At 37.0% G+C, this 20,784-nt stretch overlaps 1 protein-coding gene across 5 annotated transcripts in view; it reads right to left on the reverse strand.

Moving 5' to 3' along the window:
• COBL (cordon-bleu WH2 repeat protein) overlaps nt 1-20,784 on the reverse strand; it is a 160,032-nt gene that overhangs the window by 52,962 nt on the left and 86,286 nt on the right. For all 5 annotated transcript variants that reach the window (XM_050970353.1, XM_050970355.1, XM_050970351.1 and 2 more), the window contains one exon: nt 979-1,117. In XM_050970353.1, the coding sequence (XP_050826310.1) occupies nt 979-1,117 (139 nt within the window). The remainder of the gene's footprint in view (nt 1-978; nt 1,118-20,784) is intronic.

Genomic DNA, 20,784 nt, shown 5'->3' on the forward strand with positions numbered 1-20,784 from the left:
TTAGGCATTTTATGAAACATGAGGTCAAAGGCATGAACTGAAGTGCACTGAGTGCGTTATGGCACTTGAAGAATGATTCTCTTAATGTACTGAAAAATGAGTTCCAATATGCGGGGTCATTATCTCATAACTTGACCCAATATAGAATCACTTTGCTTACTAGAAGCATAATCCTGGTGTCCTCACTCAAGCAAAGCTCTTACCAGTCTGAACAAGCTACCAGGCAGATGACAACAGAGGTCTGGGAGAATGTTTTTCAGTTTTCCTGTGTGAGTAAATGTGGTGCCACATGCAGCTGAAGCTACAGTTTCTTTTGTTCAGTCTAAGTACGTACGGCATTCCTTTGACAGCATCAGTTCTTTTCTTCTACTGATTAGCTAAAGAATCATCAGATAGTGATTTATAATAAAAGTGAGGATGAAATTAAAAAAAACACCCCAACTTTTCTTTATATGGGCAGTTGATGTCAAACTGTTGGAGGACTATATGAAAATCAAATGTCTTCAGGCTTTACAAACATGAGGAAACAGTGAACCTGTACCTTGGTCCTAGCAGAACATCAAGGCTTCAGATGCATTCAGTATTGCCTGGCCTATCTCCATTGGTTAGCATTTGCATTTACTATTTCTGCATTTCCATTTACTAGTGAACCAATCATGACCTTCAAGGCCACAATAGGCCCAGGGCTAGTGCTTTTGGATATAAAGTTTGTGCTAAATATTCAAATAATCTGATGAGTGTTATCTACATTTTACTATCCTGTGATACTCTGAATGGTGCCATTGAAAAAAAAAAAAAAAACGAAGAGGTAATATACAAACACTTATTTCCAGACTTTCATTCTGCAGAGAAATGTAGTTTTTTCCCCAAGTTACAAAAGTTTCCAAACTCACAGCATAACAGAATTAAGGCAACTTCAAACAGTGAGCATTGAAAACACATGAATAGGGTTATTCAGGAGAAAAGAACGCTTCTCACCCATTGTGCTCTTCCTCTTGTCTTCCCTGTCTTCTGTCCTGTTTGGTATGGCAGGAGTGGGTGGAGCAGACGCAGCTGGTGGAAGCGGGGCACGCCTCTTCTTTTTCCTTAAATCGTTCAAGGATGCTCCTTGCGATGTCTAACAAAGTTGAAAAATAAGCACAGTAAAGGATATATTTTGTTGAAGTCGTAAATTTTCAATAACCAAAAGAAAAGTGCTTGCCATATGACCTAATTTCTGAGCACAATATCTTTAGAAAGAGCAATTATAGTGACAACCAGAGATTAAAGAATTACAGTAATGTTGCTCTCAGAAAGGGAAAGAGACAAGAACTGCTGATGAGTGTCACAGTAGAAATACCACTCTGGCAGGCATTTGATGGTTTTGGGAAAAGTGAACTAGAGAGCCCAACACTCAGCAAAGCAAAGTATGACATTATGTGTGTTTTTAAGCTTGAGCCATAACAAGATCTTTTCCCATTGGTTTCTTCAAACCTTAAATTATGGCTGAATACTCCAACTGGCATGTATAGTGAATAGGTCTTTCTCATTCTTTTATTTTCCTCTCAAATTCTTGTCTAAGGACTTTTGAGAGAAGAATCAGAATTGACTGTTTGCTTGCATGATGATATGAGATCACACTGTACTCTATTCATGCCTACTGACTTCACAGTCCTGCTTTGAAGATCTGTAACACCTTGGCTTCCAATAATTGCAACATGCTGGTTGCTATGCCAAGACTTCACTACTGTTTATGCTCCTTTTAAAAATACGAAAAATGTTATTACAAATAACTTGGGTTTCATTGGGTTGCATAATATTTTCTGTAGCTTGTTGGAACTTAGCTCTACTTCCTTTTTCTGGTAAAATAATAATAATAAAAGCATGTAGGAAAATCTGTGGAATTTTTATATTTGAAAGGTACTGACAACACCAGTCAGTACCAGGCTTTGCTGAGGTAGAGAGTAATGGTGGCTGCCCACATATAACATGCTCCTGGTATTGTACCAAAGAAGTCTTCAGGTCTTTGATTTAACTTCTCTGTCTATCTCAATACTTCTGTACCTAATATACAGAACTGCAGTACTATTTCAAAGGCCTAACTAATAAAATAAAAAAACCAACAATCATATTCATAATATTTTCTTTAACCCAGAGGATTAATAGACCCTTAAAATACAACTGTTGTGGGAGATTTCATTAAACAAATAATAGCTTCACACTGCTTAAATCTACCACCAGACTTCAGAGGAAAGGCACTCATTTACCGATTTCCTTTCCTATGTTGAGTAAAAAATCTGAGAATAAATGAATTTTATGAAGATTAGGATATGAAAAGAGTGTTCTTCACTTAGCCTTCCTTTTTAAAAGTACTTAGGAAGATCTTACATTTTAAAAAAAGAACTCTTTTGTTCCCACCCTTGAGGATTACACTTTAACCATCATGCTACATGACAACTGGACACTCTTCACTCCTTGGGGTATCTGCATCCTGCATGGGAGGAACTTGGTAGTAACTACTTTGGACATAGAGTACAGCAACCAGGATGAGCTGCAGCTTCACAGGAAACAAGAGTGGGAAAGAAAAGTATCCTGGTCCTAATACTTACTATCATGGATTATGTCAGCATTTTATACTAAATTTCCATCCGGTACAGTACATGACTTAAGCCAATGAGGCCAATCTAGACAAAGTTAGGCATAGTAAATGGGCAATAATGTTAGGGGTAACTAGCAACTTTGAGGACCTAAATTTTGGTCACCAAAATTTCATAGAATTTAAAAAACATTGGACTTACACCCAGAAAAGAGAGCCACACCAAATGCTCAAAATAGATGCAGCAAAATTTTAGAGCTCCATTGAAAAACTTTTGCCCAATGTTATAGTGTTGCTCCATATTAAGATGGGACATTGCCCTGACAAAGAAACTGCCTGTAGTGATTAGGAGCTAACCACAACTAACTGAAGTTGAAACAGAATGCTCAATATTGAGCTGAACATGGGAAACTCCATTCAGTGAAATAGACTCAGCAGGCTTTGGTTTTGAGGGGAATAACACCAAGGACAGCCATCTAATGCTGCATTCTTCTCCATTGAAGAAATTAGCAAATACACACTTTGAAAAAAAAAATCCCATTCTTCTCCCCTGCATTTTAAAAAGCTAACAACATTTAGGCACTTAATACTGCATTTTGATTGTGCAGGATACTATCTTACAGAGAAAAAAGGAGAAAGAAAATTAATAAACTTGTGATTTTGATTGCTACAAAGACTGCAAAATTCAGTAGCTATGGAGAGCTTGAATCATCAGGGAGACAGGCACCATCTGAACTTTCCCAAAACTTCACAAGTACAAGCTTGACTTTTGCAGTTGTTTAATGGCATTTTACAGCTCCCACCTTCACTCCTCCCTCTCCAGACAGAAAAGTAATTTTATCTTAGGACAAAAACTGGTTAGACTGGTGATTTAAATGATAAAGTTAGAAAATCTTGACAATCAGGGCAGAAAGTAAGGAAATGTGTCTTCCCACTTAAAATGCTAGAGATCACTAATCACCCTTCTCCAAGTATGAGATGAGTGAAGGATGTTAGCTTGGTATATTCAAATCCCACAAAGACACATAACTGCTTTCCTATGAAGAAGGGATCCTTGTTAGAAGTCAGATTATCCTTTTCAGCCCTATTTATTCTTACTTAGTCGAATCTTCTGAGGAACATTAGACACATGTATGGATGATCACGCTGCTGCAGTTAAAGAATAGGCTTAGAAACAGCTAGTGCATGACTGCAATAATGAAAGTTTGGTGAAATACACACACAAAAATGATTTTATTATACTGTCAGCTAAGTGCGGTGTTCTTCACAAACACCATAAAGAAGACAAAAAGCTTGTTTAAAGCCAGTCATGCTACAAAGTATATAAGAAGTATCTAGTTCAAGAAGAGGTCATAAAAATTGTTAAAAGTATCTTTTCTTTAATCCCAATTTCGGTAAACCTATGAGGCTAAACATAAATGGAAAAAACACAAAGAACATTCTGTTTCTTTCTTCCAATTGTATATACAAAACCAATAGAACTCGAAAATAATTTGTTATGGCTGGCTGCTTCTTTTATAAAGAGATCAAGCCTTAGCAACACTATTGGGAGTAATTTCCCATTGAAACTTTGTTACAATGAGAAGACCCTCTTTGAGTCTAACAGAATATTTTCTAGTCCTAGCACTTGTGCTTCACCTGTATTTATCAACAAGAAATTATTAGATCAGCTCCTGTTACAACAAATGCTTAATGTGAAAAAATGTTCATTAAATTCTGAGCATAATTAATACCATGAACTGAGCCAAAATAAAAGAGGTCAAAAGGACCCAAATCTGAAAAACAGTGCAATTTCTCTTCCCCTACCGATAAGACAATATAGAATAATTAAAATAAAACAAAACCAAAAAAAACATCACATTCAGGGCTCACACGCTCTTTGAAAAATACTTCCAATATTGCACACAAAATATCTGAGCAACGTGCTGAATTTGTTTTCCTACTGTGAAATTTCAACATACTTAACAAAATTTGAGGGCTCTAGATAAGATTTGAGAATATATTTAGAGCATAACAACAACATCATGGGGAGGTTATTTGTGTAGAAAAGAATCCTACAAGGCCAATCCTTGAAATTTTCAATCAGTGGCATGTCACAGTCACCCTACATGCAAAAAATCTGTGGACACTGTAAGAGTGCATGTGTAAACTGAGTTTAAGTTTCCTTATGTGTAAAAGTCCAGTATTTTCTTCAGGTCATGTTGCAATGAGTATGAAATAATTGAAATTATTAAAGGAGGTCCAAGGAAACAAAAGTCACCACTACTGAAAATTCATCAAGCATTCAAAGACAAGGAGGTTCTCAGATAGAATTCCAGTGTGAGCTTCACCCCTTTGCCTTGCCTGTCCTATACTTACAGGCCAGACACTGGTTTTGTATTTGTCAGCCCTTCCCTTTTAAGCTTTCTAACAGAAATGCTGATTTATAAAAGTACTAAGTCATCTGGTCAATGCCAACTTTCTTTAATCCACAGACCCAACTAGGCCCAAATTCACTGCAGGATTCTGGTTCCTAAAACTGAGCCTCTTTCTGTAAGCCAGAAACTGCACCATTAATTTGAATAGTTTGTGTTTCAAAATCCAAGCCAGTCTTTGCAGTATTTTTTATAGAAATTGCAAGAAACATTTGTTTTATGGCAACAGATTTTTCCTTTTACTATCACTCTTATCATTTTGCCATTGAAAGGGATAAATCTTGAAAACCTAAGAATTTTCCAGTCTCGATATTTAACAAAATTCTCCTTAAAGCAATTTTCTTCCTGCTCAAACAACATAGCTACAGATGATACAGATGAATAGACTCATGTCTGGAATAGAATCATGTCAGCAATAGAATCATGTCTGGAATAAGGATTGCTTTTAAGGGATGTCAGACTATTGTTGAGCACATGCAAATAAATAATTCTATAGCACATGATATAAACAGTGTGAAGAAATTCCTTATACTCTCTTGCTTCTTTCTCCTTTTTATGCAATGTTACACATCAGGACCTTTTATTGATAGAGGAATTGGCTAATTTGTATATGAATTGTTTTATTCATGGAAGCAGTGAATGACTGCAGAAATTTTTTTTAGAAGTAAAGAAAAATAACTGGAAAAACAACACATGGATTCATCCACCAGCACACCCTCACGACAAAGTGGTTCCATCATTCCACACTGACCAGACACACACTCTGATTTAAGTGAGCCAGATTCTGATACACCTGCTGGTGATGATATTGTATGGGGTCAGAGTGCCTATTGAATTTCAAAAACGTTTAAATGCAACCCAAACAGAAAAAAAAAATCCCCAGAGCTAAGCTGTAACTGAAAAAACAACAGTAACATCCCAAACCACGTATGGGACCCTCTCAAACTTCTTCCCCTGCAAAAAAAATTCAAGCAATCTTCAAATAATTAACAATCATTTTAGAAGAATTCTAAAAGAAAACAAGATGCATATTTCATTAACTGGCTTCAAATGCTTGATATAACTGCACTAATCTTTTATAATATTCTATGAAAGACAAGTGGTAGATTGGTATGTAACATTTATGGGTTTAGATTTAAAGACATATTACTGTGACATAACTGAAAGCCGTTGAGAAGAAAATATTTTGATCCAAGGAGAGTTGCTCTAGGAAAATCAGACAGATAAATCTTTCAGCTGCAGAATAGAGACATAAATCTGTCCACTAAACTTGATGATATAAAAGCTATCCTGCCCAGCTGATTCTGCATTTTCACAGGGTAACAGATGCTTCAACATGCCTAGTACTAGAAACCACAAGAAGTCCCAATTGAACTTTAATGTGTCTTATACAACTCATGTGCCTAATATTCCTTGGATATGTCATACATCATTAGTCTTTTCATTGGCATACACTGACAAAGGAAAATTCAGTGAGCTCTCAAAACTGGGCAACTGAGCTAATGAGGCTGACCACTTTAAGCTACATTGAATAAAACTGTCTATTCTGCACTGAACTTATCTACCTTCTTTCCTTATTGGGTAGTATCCTGTTTCATTTGATTAAAAGATGAATGTTTAATCCCTAAGTACACAAGTACACTAAAACACAAGTATTTTAGAAACTGCATTCAAAGACAGCAGCCTGATGTCTCCCTAGAAGCGTGTCCTTACTGTGCAGAATGCATTTGTGTGGGTTATTTAAAATACTTACTGGGATACCACGCAATACAACAACATATTGCCAAAACAACAGACACAGAGTTAATAAAAAATCTAGCACGCTGAAACCACTTTTAAAGAGGGTATCATTTGGAAAACTTGTCATTTTGGTAAAATGCATAGGAATAACTACACTTTAGGAATTAGCAAAGAGTTTCTCTGCATTGGTCATTTTACTTCCATTCATGCTGATGTGTTGGATCTCAAAGCCTGGCAATAAAATGAATAAAAATAGGCTTAGCTTTAAGTAAGCCATATGAGTAAGTATGCTGGGATAGCAGGACGGATATTTGGACCAAGCAGACCTGACACCTTGTGTAACCCTGGACACATCACTCTCCTGGGGAGCAGATTTAGATGGGAAACTCCCAAGCTACTGCAAACTTAAGTCCACATGAACAGCAAGTAACTCAAAGAACAGGATAACCATATTTCAGTCCTGACAACACCACTTTCTATCAGGGGGCTTCCTCCTGACTTTGAAACTCTGCACTGTGCTTCCTTGTGCTGTGCAGGTGTCTGTCTCACCTGATGGCTGCATCCCAAGCATCTACACCTGCACCAGCAGCTGTACCCCCTGCCTCAGCTCCCCAGCTGCTTTACTGCTGGAAGCGCTCAGGTACTGTGGGAAATCTGTCTTAGAACTAGAATGCAAACTGCATCTGCCTCCTGAAAAGAACCCTACCATTAATATTTTAATCACCTATCACACTATTTTGCATATTTTTTGCCCATAATGCTTAATTTCAGATTTTTTTTTATTATATAACTTTGGTGTTAAGCAGAAAAAAGCTCTGACTGCAAAAACATGTCAGCCTTAATAACAGATAAAAGCTTACTACTACTGGATTTTACAGAAATTTCTATGCTCTTTTGCTATTTTATTCACAAAATGAAGAAGACAAAAGGCAAGTATGTCCTTGAATACTTGGCTGATTGGTGACAGAAAGCTAAATCAGTTAACACAAGAAAGCCAGTATAAGGTGAAGGGGCAAGCTCATTTTTCCATCTGTTTTTATAGAACACACCCTTTGTGAAATGTCACCGTCAAGGACAGTTAAAAATTAATGCCATTCTAATCTTTAAACCCTTTAACTTGTTCAGTTAAATGTGTCAGACAGGAAATTATCCATAAACAAATCTGAGATGTTAAATTACTAAGATAGCTGTGACTTCCTTCTTTGCAAAATCTCCTTTCTAGCTGCAGCATTATTTCCACTCAAGGAAATCACTCTACAACACCAAATATTTTCACATGCATTGAAACATGTAGACTACACAAGTCTGCGGATGTTTGCTTTGGCAAAGAATTGAACTTCCTCTGTTTCTCAGAATACAATGTAATTTTCCTCATTTATGTCTTCATTTAGGGGGGAAGAAAACCAACAAGAACCCCGCAAACACTTAAAAATTGCATTTTAAAACGACCACAAACCAATATTCATTTCTCTTCTACAGAAGTCAAAAAAAAAGGCAAAATTGACCTCCAGATTTTAATCTTATATTTGTGCACATCTTTTTAGTTAGAACTATACAATTAACATCTTACACTCTTATTAAAGTTCATTTGTTTTGTTAATTGTCATTTTTCTTCTGTAGACATAGCCAAGTTAAATTTCTAGTACTTAGCACTAAGTCCTAGGCAATCACCTTGGCAGTCTTTTCAATCTAGAGAAAAACATATCTGGTTATTTCCAGTGTTATTTCCCCTTCTATCAGCCTTCTCCTTCTGCAGGCACATAGAAAGCCTGGGGAACGTGGTTTAGGCAGTAAGCCCAGCAATAGTTTCTGACTCCTTTCCAATATGATAGGTCATTAGAATGGTTTGGGTTAGAGGACCTTTAACAATCACCTCCTTTGTGCCATGCCTTCCCACTGCCCCCTTCAAATTCCCACTCAAGTCAAGTTCTCTCCAGCACTTATGAGCCCCAGCCAAAAGCCCCTGAATTTCCACAGCCTAAAAGCATGAAGAGGGGAGAAGAGCAAAGTGGAACCACAGTGTCAATTAGATATATTACTAGGACTGTAGCATAATATGGCTGTACATCAAGTTATTGCCCACAAGTATCAAATTCTCTTATCCAAAATTACAAATAGATTCTGCTATGAAGACTTAAGGAATTCATCATGGCACACTGCTTGTTAGCCACACATGGAAGTGTCAGCAACACAGAGCTGAGCAGGACTCAGGGGCTCTCTACTGGATCTCTCAGGACATGAGAAATTACATTCTCATTAAGACAGGCATACTGCAAAAAAAAAAAATGAGATGCTTTTTCTCCAAGTGACCCATTGCAACTCTAAAGAGGATTGTGCCAGACTCTTTTCAGTGGTGCCCTGCAACAGGGTCAGGAGCAATGGCCATAAAATGAAACACACAAAGGTGCACCTCAACATGAGGAAGAACTTCTTTACCTTGAGAGTGGGAGAGCACTGGAACTGCTTGTCCAGGGAGGTTGTGGAGTCTCTGTGTCTGGGACAGAACCCCTCTGGATGTGTTCCTGTGTAACCTGCTCTAGGGGACCCTGCCTTGGCAGAGGGGTCAGACTGGATGATCTCCAGCTGTCCCTTCCACCCCTTAGAATTCCACGATTCTGTGAAAAATAGCTTGAAGTAGCAATGAACATTTTTTTAATTATTATTATACCTGTGATGTTTTCCCTTATTTTCTTATTTGGCTAAACAATGACTATGCTATTAAGCCATAGAATTAAACCTGATTGACACAGGACATGTTTACTTTGTTAATTTTTCAATTCTGTAATTTTAAAAATTTTTTAATTTAGGATCTACATAAGGTGGAGTTAGAAACAAAGTCTGAAAAGTGATGCAAACCCAGTTTCTAAATTAAGCACAGTGCTAGAGTCATTTTTCATCGCTCATTGAATGCCAGCTCTTCAGAAGTCTCAGTGTTCAAAATGATCTTTGTCTATTAACTTCCCCTAAATACTGTGCCCAACAAAGCCTCATAATTACTTGACACATACTTTCTTCTTTAATGAGAGTTAAAGCTTTCGATGACATCAGCCTTTTCTATTTGTCTGGGACTTACAAGCCAGATGAAGTTTACTTACTGAGCATTGCAACCCTGCCAAAATTCAGGGCTGCATAGAACAGTATGTTCCGGCCCTAATGCCTTGCCAGTTTTCAATGAAGTGCTTGACAGAGACCACATGTGGAGGTCAGTCGATGCTATCATGATCTCACCAGATGGTAAGTTGTGGTATCATTCCCAAGGCAGGTAGTATAGTCTGTGCAGAAACAGTTGGCAACTGAACCATGAACTCACAGCCAGAAGCAACTGGATTATTGCAAAAGATGAAGAATGCTATTGATGCTGGAAAAAAGACTATTCCAAGAATTCTTCTTGCACATAATTCAAGGATTCAACTCTAAAGACATATGTTTTCTTGAAAAAAGATGGATGTCCTCCTGCCAAACAAATCTTGCATTTTTGCATGATTAATATGTTATGTATGTTAAATTGTAATGTAAAGACACTGTAAGCTTACCTTGCTTGTGTTCTTGCATGTATATTAAACATCACCAGGTAACTCCAACTCTGATGTCAATTCAGAGGTTATAGCTACACAGGTTAGAGTACAGGACTGTAGTACTTTCCAAATAACAACAGGAAAGTAGACCATGGGGGAACTTTACAAAATTTTATAATTACGTTCTCCAACCCCTCTAAAATAACAGCCTATCCAAGTCAAATTGTGAAGGACCCAGCACTTCACAAAGTCCAGCCTTCAGTTAAAGTAGGTAAGCAATTTAAATCACCACTGAACTGACATTTCTTCTATTTCCTGGACAAAGCTGAAAAAAACCTACCCCTGAAACTGCAAAAAAACCACACAGTGGATTCCTCTTACAATGCAAAAAGATAAAATTTTAAAGCAGACCTCAAAGTTTTAAAATTCTTCTGGTGCAAAACCTGTTAATTGACTGTGAACATTATCTGAGTACAGATTTTTTCAAAAGGGTGTTGCAAAATGAGTCTTATCTCCAACTGCATTTCTGAGAGGCTGTACCTTCTCACTAACACAAAAACCTCTACTGAAATTCTGAACTAGTTCCTAGTTCTCACTGGCCAAGCTTCAGGAAAAAGTATAACCAATTGTAGTTAATTGCTTCTTGACTGAGAAAACTTAGACTCCTTTTAAATAATTCATCACACTGTGACACCTTTTAAAATTACAGGAAAAAAGAGTTGAAAGAAAAGGAGGGACAAAAAAGCTGCTGGAAAATAAGTTGGCTGCCTAAAAAAAGAGTTGCCATTTTATTAAAATGCTTTCTGTCACTCTTTTTTTTAATGAGACCATGCTGCACATGTATTCATAAATACATGTGCAGCAACATGAAGTTGAGCATTAGGACCAATAAAGAGGATGGGTAGCAGTTTAGACTGAAACAACAGAATTTCTTTAGAGGTATACAGAAGAAAATTCTGTAATACATTATTAAAATACAACATATGCTTAACTGACACTCTTTGGAGATGCTGAAAGTAGTCACTACACTGCATATATCATTTAAGCTGTAGTTTTTAATAACCACACTAAAAGAATTAATGTGTTTAAGTGCGCATACACCAGAATTAATTTTTGGAGCTGTTTCTATCATAAAGAGAAGTACAAATTACTCCCTTTCTCTAGCAGCTTTTTCTAGCCTTCCTAAATTTCATGCTTTACATGACAGCAAGATAAGCCTTCAGCCATCATTGCACTTTACTCTTTTCTTTTAATTTGGGCCTGCATCATTTATCCAAACCAAAGTGCAGCTGTTAGCTAAATTAAGCATCCAAACTGCACAGCAAACATTATCTGATGTGCTGTCAGCTGGTTTCATCTTTGCCATCTGATTATTGTTTTGTAAGACATGAACAAGTCTGGATATTTCTCATTCAGATAACTGAATGTCATGTTTAAAGCTCTTTTAAAAAATGAACAAAACACCTTCAAATTAGAAATGAATTGTTGAGTTTTAATTTCTTAGTAGTTAGGGCATTTTAAAGACCACAGTTTTTTTACTACTCACTCTTGTTTCTACTAATTGTTTCCGTACACCTTGATAATGGTCTCTACAATAGGATAGCACTAGCCAGATTCACCTCCGGTGGAAATATGAAATACATAAAACCTTCCAGGTTTATGATTGTTTACAGAGACTATTGTTTCTATAAAACTTAATGTGTGTCATCACAAAATTTTATGTTTGTGAAGGGCAACAGTTTGTCCATGATTTTTTTTTTGAGAAGGCCATTAAGTGAAAGTCATTAAGAAAAGCTCCACCCTTATACACTCTTAAAAAAAATTGCCAAAAGGGGATAGATGGAGGGAACACCCAAAGAGATTGACTTTCTATCTCCTGAAAGGTAGAAATATCATATTTTCTAAGTAAAACAATAGCCCTGTCACTGCACAAGCTAACAGTTCCTTCCTCAGAGGACCTGCAACCTTGAGAATATATCTGGCATGCATCTGAATCAGACTCTGATTTGAAATGCAAAGGGATCATGCTGCTTTTTATTTTGTCAGTGAAAGGCACATGTCCTGTGGAGTCCACTGGACATCACCCATACTGCTCCCAGCCACCTGTAATATGAGCTGGTTTAGTACATCTCATTATTTTGAGGAGCAGCCCAATGGGCCTGCAAATATGGCCCTCAGAGTCCCAGGGGGCTCTTTGATCCTCCAGTCACACTACCAAGTCATAAAACGCATACCAGGCAAGTGGCTTTAGGGTTCATGGTGCAAAATTCTTATTGGTCCCATGATTTACTGGCAAACCTTCCAGCTTCATTCTGCAAATGCAGTCTTGCACTTAGGAACACAAAACAAAGACTGATGACTGGGAATAGCAATCAGAGGCAGCTGTTTCTGTTTTTAATGAGAAACATGTTTTTCTGGTCATCAAACTACCACTGATAAGAAGACCTAGTGAAGTCATTGTGTATGCTGCCAGTGACTTTTCTGGAGTGATATCAGATTATATGAGACAATCATTTGGATATGACTCTCTTCAGTATTCTCCAAAGATAGCTGCATGTGTTAGATCAAGGGTTCTGCTCAGGCTTCTTTATTAGACTGTGGCAGGTAACTACAGGACAGCAAAAGAAGAGGAAAGGTATGTTCAATACTACCTTCTCCCAAACACTCTTGTGCCCACCAACCAACTTCATTTTAGGGACTTCCTGATATGATTTATCTTTCAAAATTCATAATGGATTTGTCATTCTTGCAGCATTTGTCCAGTCTCCTCCTAAGCCCATGTAAATTTTTAGTGTCCATAATAACCTTGGTGGATCAGGCCAATGAAGACCCACGTGCTTTGACTTTGGGAGTTTGCCTGTTTAATATTAGCACCAAATGCTCTTATAGTGGCTGGCTGAAAAGTCAAGTCTTTTTCCATAGTCTTCAGTGACTTTTTCAAGATGAAGAATCATGGTTTATTTAAGTTGCACCATTGACCCTGTACTAAACTACTCAACACCTTTGATCACTCTCGATGTTCTTCCATGAGTCTCATCCTATTCTGTAATATCCTTCTGAAGAAAGGAGAACACTGTTGTAGTATTTAAGATGGCATTAAAAAAGCTGACAATGTAGAGGAGTAATAAAACTATCCTTTTACCCACTTTTCTTCTCCTAAAATGCTCTGAATTGGATTTCCTTTTTTGATTGCTATTGAGCTTGGGGATGACTTTTTTCAAATAAAAATCTTAATCTGATCCTAAGATCTTCCTAATCAGTTACTGCCAGCAGAGAGATCAGTATCTTACAAGGTCTTAGGAAAAATTAAGAGTGTTCTTTTCTCATGTGTATCACTTCACCCTTCCCCACACTGAATTTAACTACATTCATCTGCAAGTGCTTCCAGTGCTCAGTCTCATAAGGTCTTCTAACTGTTGCTCTTCATACTCAGTCTTGGTCCTTGCTATCCAGATAACTCAAGTAGGAGCAACAAAATTTCTCACTGTTTCTTTTTCAGGTCCTTTCTTAATAATCAACATGGATGGTCAAACACTCCAAGGCTTCTGCAACATTTCACCACTAGGTGAGCAGCTCATTTAGTCCTAACCTGCAATCTCTATTTTCTTTTCTTTCGTGTTTGTTATTTAAGAGTAGGATGACCTTATTTATTATGGAACTGAGACTTGGTTTCCTTATGAAATTCTTGATGAGGGAACTTGGAAGCTTTGTGGAAATCCAGACAGACTGTATCAACCAGATCACACCCATCTGCTTGCTGAATGTGTCAAGAGCACTGTAAGGGAGTTGTAAAGCAGGGTTTCTCTTTTACTAAAGCTACATTTACCCTATTCGCTATCTTTACAAAGATGCCAACTGGTTAAATTCTCTATTATATTTCCAGTAATTTTGCCAGTACATAAACCACCTAAAGAGGGTTAGGGGTTTTGGTTTTGGTTTTTTTTTTTTGTTTTTTTTTTTTTTAATTTCTTTTACACTTTCCAAACAGCAACTATATCTTTCACCTATTTTCTCTGAATTTTTTCACACCAGAATGTGGCATTGGCAGCATTTAGCAGTATTATTCAGTAATTTTTTTCTCTATTTCTTTGCTTGTCATAGCAGAAAGAGACTTACTACAGACACAGTTATTTTATACAATCTTTCCTACTTCAGACAGAAGTACAGTTTCTGGTGCATCATCTTGAGAATACTTCACACACCTGCTGCTCAGACAAAGGAACTACAATGCGCTCCTCAGACAAAGAACTGAAGTGCACTCCTTATCTCTGTTATTGGACAAGCTTGATGGTCATTATCTGTCTGTGCCAGAACACTTAACCTGTGAAAAATGTCAAGCCAAGTTTAACTGTTTTACCATCCCAGACTAACAGGCTAAAGACTCTGGCCAAGGCGTAAGACAAAGTAAATAATTTCTATATGGTTCTATGAACAGAGGCAAAAGACCCCATGATACCCATAAACTCTCAACATCCACAGGAATGCATAAATGAAATAAATTAACTTCTAACTAAAATTTCAGGCAGAATGACTGGAAGAAAAGCACATAAAAATAGATAATAAAAGCCTAATGGAAAATTTTTGTAATTACCATGCAGTATTTACAGCCTTGTACATTCAAAATAAGTTATATTGATACATGAATTTGATGTGAAACACAGAAACAAATAAAAAAATATTATCTCCATTCTTAATTGGTTTATCAATAATTATTTTTATGTGCATCAACAGAGAGACACGCAGCTACTCTTTGACCTTATCAAAATATTGCCCCATGCCAATTATCTAAGAAGACTCAGCCTCTTAATTTGTCATCATACAGAAGTAAGAAGTGCACTCCAGCACCCAATATCCAAACTCTAATACAAAAAAAAACTAGCTTCCTTCTTTAAGGCTTAGATAACTTGGGCATTTGAACAGTGTTCCAGGGAAAGAGCATCTTTATTAAAGATTCAATATCCTTGCCCTCATCAGAAAAATGTTGTTGAGTGATATCACATACTGCCTGAGAATTCTAGCAAGTCTGCCACAAAGACCAGAGAAGATCACAGCTAACACTCATCACATCTTCAGGTAATGGATAAAGGCAAAGACACTTCTAAAAATCACATTCGGTATTCACATTTCAGGCCTCTGTGCACAAAAATGAAATTTAAATCAGAACAATTGAAAAGGCATATAAACTCAGTCATTAATTAACTTTAAATCAACAATTTAAACAAATTAAAAAGTCAGTCAAGTGTTCTTCCTTTTCCTTCTGAATAAATCCTGCTTTCATGTTCTCAGGGAACTCATAAAAACCTGAGAAGTGACCTAGAAGATACAGTAGGCTGTAGAAATAAAAGACACATTATGAAAAACAGCTTTTTCTTACAGCAAAATCTGATTCATTGCATCCTTCCTCAGAATGTGAAAAAAAGTATCTGTTATTCTCAAAGGAGACTTCTGGATGCTCCACAGAAAAAAAAACAACAACCCACAAAGCAAAATGAAAATACATTCACAGAACACTTAAGGAAGAAAGGAAATGTGTCATAAGAAAAAGGTTGAGAAGACCTCACCCAGAAGACCTTTGAGTCAAGAGAAACCTCCCTTCCTCTCTAAAAGATGATAAAAAAAGCATGCATTCATATCTTGTTGACTTCGAGTAGACATTTCTGGTTTAGGTGTAACCTATGAAAGGGAGATAAGTAATCTGAAGCCATCCACCCTTTTGTTGAATTCTGGGCTTCTTATTAAAACAGAATACATCTGCCACATGTCCCCCACAAACTGCCCATTATCTTGAACCTTTTACAGAAGAAGTGAAATAAAGTACAAGGTAGAAGGGAAGAAAATACCTATAGCATAAACGTATCCTGCTGCCGTAAGTACAAAACCAAACCCCTCCAAGTATGACTGCAATACTTTCTATAAAAAATAGGATCTACCAACCAGGTAAATCTAAACTAATTTGAAACTATTCCTCTTGGGACACAGGACTCTGATCAGAGTGAAATTTAGACAATAATAAATTACAGCAGATGCACAAAAGAAGAAGTAGATGGAAAGAAGCTGGTGTGAGTACTGTGCTTCTATAGGTGGTGTTAATGAAGTGGGTTTTAGCTGGCTGCAATAAATCTCAGTTCTGTAAGAAGCTGTGGTAAGTGTTCTCATTCAGTTGTGAGTCTTCTGTCCCTCAAAATCCCACAACTCCAGTGACTGCTGTTGTCATGTTTCTCTTAAAAAATATCAAATATCATAGTCCAAAAAAATTTATGAGGAAAAAAAGCTGCCATCCACACAAACACAGGTTGTTCCTAAAGACTTGGCTGTTTCTCAGAGGGAAAACAACTGCAGGAATATTATTATTTGAAGTATCAGATTTATTAGAATACCCAGGGACAAGGCAGATTCAAGACTCACAGGACACATACATAGAGAGCTCTACTTGTGGCATCCATACTGACACAGACATACATGGCAAGAACTTACTCTGCACTGTTCTACAGGATGCTTTGTGCTTATGGCTTTAAGGCTTAATTTGCAGCCACAGGGAAATATGTCATTTGGAAAACCTGATGAGAACAACAGTAACAGTGTGATTTCATATCAATCAAGATTGTCCTTGCAGCCAGCTAACCACAAATCCATGGCATTAGATTATACAGAAGCAAGGTGATGAGTGGTTATCACTTTGCACAAAAATGCATCAAAGATGACTGCGCAAAAAACCCTGCTGTGCTGGGGGGACATTAGTGGAAGAAATTCTTGCTTTGCTCAGATTTTTGTATTAACAACCTCAATTTAAATTCCTATGGTGACAGAAGGTGGCACATTGGATAATAATATGATATTAAAATCACAGTGGCCAGATACTGAGTTGCCGAGCAACCAGACGTAGCTTCTGACATCTTAAAAGTTCAGAAAACATCAAGCTCCAAAATCAGCTTCCTAATTATGGACAGCTGAACTAACCATTTCTAAAAATCTTGGCCACCATTTTAAAATATATTTTAATTCTATGGAAGATTATGAGTCACAGTTCCAAGCTCCTTCCAAGTCCATACCTGTATCATACACACATACAAAAGGGGAATTTAAGAACTGAAAATTCAGGGACTGATTCTAAAAATTTTGATGAGTCTTCAGTTTAATTACACTTTGAAAAAATTTAGTATGTTAATTATGATTCCAATATTAAATTATTCATTTATTCATACATTTCCTTTACTGCCTCTCCTTTATTTTTACTGCTTGAAGATTATTCTATGGTTCTTGCTGGCAGAATGAATTCCAGGTTTGTTCTCACTATATGATGTGCTCATCTGCAGTGTCATTTCAAGTGTTTCAGGGTGCCTGCAGATAGGTACAAATTCGATGGTTTCCAGAGAGGACATTTCACCGGAGCATTTTTCCTTCTTGCTAATGTGCTCAACCAGGTAGGGAGGACCTAACTTTTCCATCCCTGGTATATTCTATTTATATTGGTTTACATATAAAAGGACAGAAACTAGTACTGCAACATGAATTCTGCTGTGAGAAAGGCAACCCTACCAAAAGCATGAAATGCTACTAAATGGATAGGATGCCTAAGCCAGGGTCCTGCCAGCTCTGCAGCACTCCTATCAATGACTGCCAGCAGAATCATCACTCTTTCAATTGCAATATGCACTGGCAGCATACTTTGCAGGAGGCTGCTACGTCCAACATAGAGGGAGATGGAAAGGAGCACCCTATGGGCTGGTCAGTATAAGAGATCATCAATGAAGATGGCAAAAACATAGCAATTACTGAAAATATCTTCTACATAAGCAAGACATTTGGCAAATTTTTAGTGTATCTTATTTCCACAAGGAAAGATATGAAAATCTCATTTACATTTTTTTTCACATTATAATAATTCTCTTGAAGCCAAACTTCTCATTAAGCATAGAATTGGTTTATTTTAACTGTGGACAATGGGAAAGAAAACTGCCAGAAATTATGAGAGTGGCTGTGGCTCTCTTTTGTCTCTCTTGCCTTTTTGTTCAGGTAAGTAAGACTCTTCAACGAGTAAGTTATTTTTTCAAGTGACTTCTCATTATTCTAAATAGTATAATTTGGAAGATGTTTAAGAAAAACAGGGGTGAAGTCTCCAGGGGAGAAATCTGTAGACTCCTTTCTTGGACTCTGCAAACTCATTTGCAAACTACTTAGTGCATGTTCAGCACACTCTGAAGAGACATGAGTATTTTCTAGGGTAGATTTAAAACAGTTACAGAGAGAACACTACCTTTAAATAGATATGGAAAACTAATGTTGTTGCACTAAAAAGTAAATAAATTTACTGCAGGGGCCTTAGCCACAAGGAGATAATTTATCCTAAGCCCCATAGGAACAAAAGCTGTGAGACAGCAAAATTATTTTGCAATAAGTCACCTATGCAGAAAAACGAGTGGAGAAAATCTAAATGTACATCATCAACTAAATCACCCCAGTCTTCATACACATGGAAATTTCTGACTGGGACCAGTAGGCAGGGAGATAAGATATATATAACCCTAAAGAACCTTTTATACCTAGAACATAACAATGGGTTAAAAATAACAGACTTAATGGTTTAGAAAGTTACAGGTGCTCATAATAGCTACAGTACTTTATTTCCTACAGATTTTATGGAACAGGACAGATAAAAAAGAAAAAACTTTCTGAAAGTTCAGAATATCACCTTTTCATTCTATTAGTGTGCTAGCTTCACTGGAAATAAACATGTTCCCCTTTTGCAGGATCTTCCTGTTAGTAACAGTTGCACATAAATAAAGTTTTCTAAACAAACATCTTATCTTTTTATGGAAGGAAGTCCATTAATAAGGAATTGACGTCCTTCCTTGAAAAAACAGATCAGTGCTAATTCTTTCCCATAAACTAAAGAAATAAACTTACACCCTGAGATTTTTTACTCTATTTTCACAGCAAACTGGCTTGTCTGCACGTAGATAAAATGGAACTATTTGGGTTTTCTTATAAACAATATCTCCGTTGCTACTTTGCCCCATAAGACTGAATAATGAATTTCTTCCCTCAGTTTTTGATTGCTTCATGTAACTTGTGCTTTATTTCAATTCTACTCCATTCCTGTTCAAAGTACAGTACAGCCTTTCAGCCTGGGAGCTTCAGAAACACACCATAACTTTCTAACATTTTGTCCTATGCCATTGTTTCCAGAAAGATATCATTTACTTAACAAATGCAGCCAAATATACTCTAGCACCTCTATGGTGGTCTTCACTGACTGTGACAGCTACAAAGGACATTTCTTTTGCCCAAAATGAACTTTGTTATGGAAAATCCTCTGACACAACCTTCCCTTCTTCACCATAACTTTTCCTTCAGATTAAGAGAATTTGAAATTCATACTGTACTGTATATTACTTGCAAAAAATAAACCACAGACTTTTCTACCCATGGCTTCAGCATTTTAACCTATTTGCAACAATGCTGAAAATAGAAATGTTAGTATGTTTAAGGAGAGTTTAGATTTGCAGTGTAATTGTACACCACAATTTAAAATCTCAGTGCCATACTGCAAGGAGATCAGCCAGAGAATGGCAGAATAATGCAGTCTGTGATTACCATACCAGTGTAAACTTAGGAGTCAGAATGCCATAGTATTTTTGTATGAAAAGATCTATTTACCTTAAACACATTAACTCTGGGGGATGCTAGAAACCTCATAATAATATTTACATAGGAATTTCAAAAGGAAATTTTAGGAAAAAATTGCACAAGTGTTGCTAGAAAAATGCTGTTATTTCTCTTCAGCTGTGTCTGTAAATAAGTGCTACTTCAAGGCATCTATCCCAATTTTAAAAGATAAAACACTATGTTCCAGCAATCACACTTAGATAACCTAAGAATGGGAAAATAAAAATCCACAATACTGAGAGCGTGCATCAACTTTTCTTACAGAATGCTTCACTTGAGAAGGTGTTTAACATATGTCTTAAAGCAGATAAATAAGAGAGTGAAGGGGAGTGAGACTGAGCACCAGGCTCCTCTCCTCTTCCTCTGGAGTGAACTCAAAGATTCCTTTTGGACTCCATTTTGTACTAGGACAGTTTGCTTTGCAAAGATCAGTCTGCTGCAGAGGTGACAAGCCCTGAGCAGGTAAGAGTCAGTCCACATTACACAGCTTTGGTGATATTGATTCCTTGCACTCTTCTTTGGCCTCCCGATATAACTTTACATGCTGATTTCTACATTTTACACTTAGATTTCAATACTATTGCTGGTGGAACCAGAGGACTTGTGCAGGTTTAGTAAAACACACCTGAGTGCCTGAGTGTCACTATAAAAGCAAGAGCAATTTCCTCTTCCCTTAGCTCTATTCTTTTCAAAGGCTTAGGTCCTCAGAAAGGTTTTCCCCCATTTCTGTTTAATTCTCAATAATGTACAGCGGAACAGTGACCTTTATAAAAACAAAACCAGGGTACTGCTTTAAAAGGTCACATAGTCACTCAGAAAACAGAGTAGACATTCTGGTATCCCATGGCAGCACTGGAAACAAGGATACAGGTGA

This window comes from Serinus canaria, chromosome 2 (genome assembly GCF_022539315.1).
Source record: "Serinus canaria isolate serCan28SL12 chromosome 2, serCan2020, whole genome shotgun sequence".
NCBI classification, from domain to species: domain Eukaryota; kingdom Metazoa; phylum Chordata; class Aves; order Passeriformes; family Fringillidae; genus Serinus; species Serinus canaria.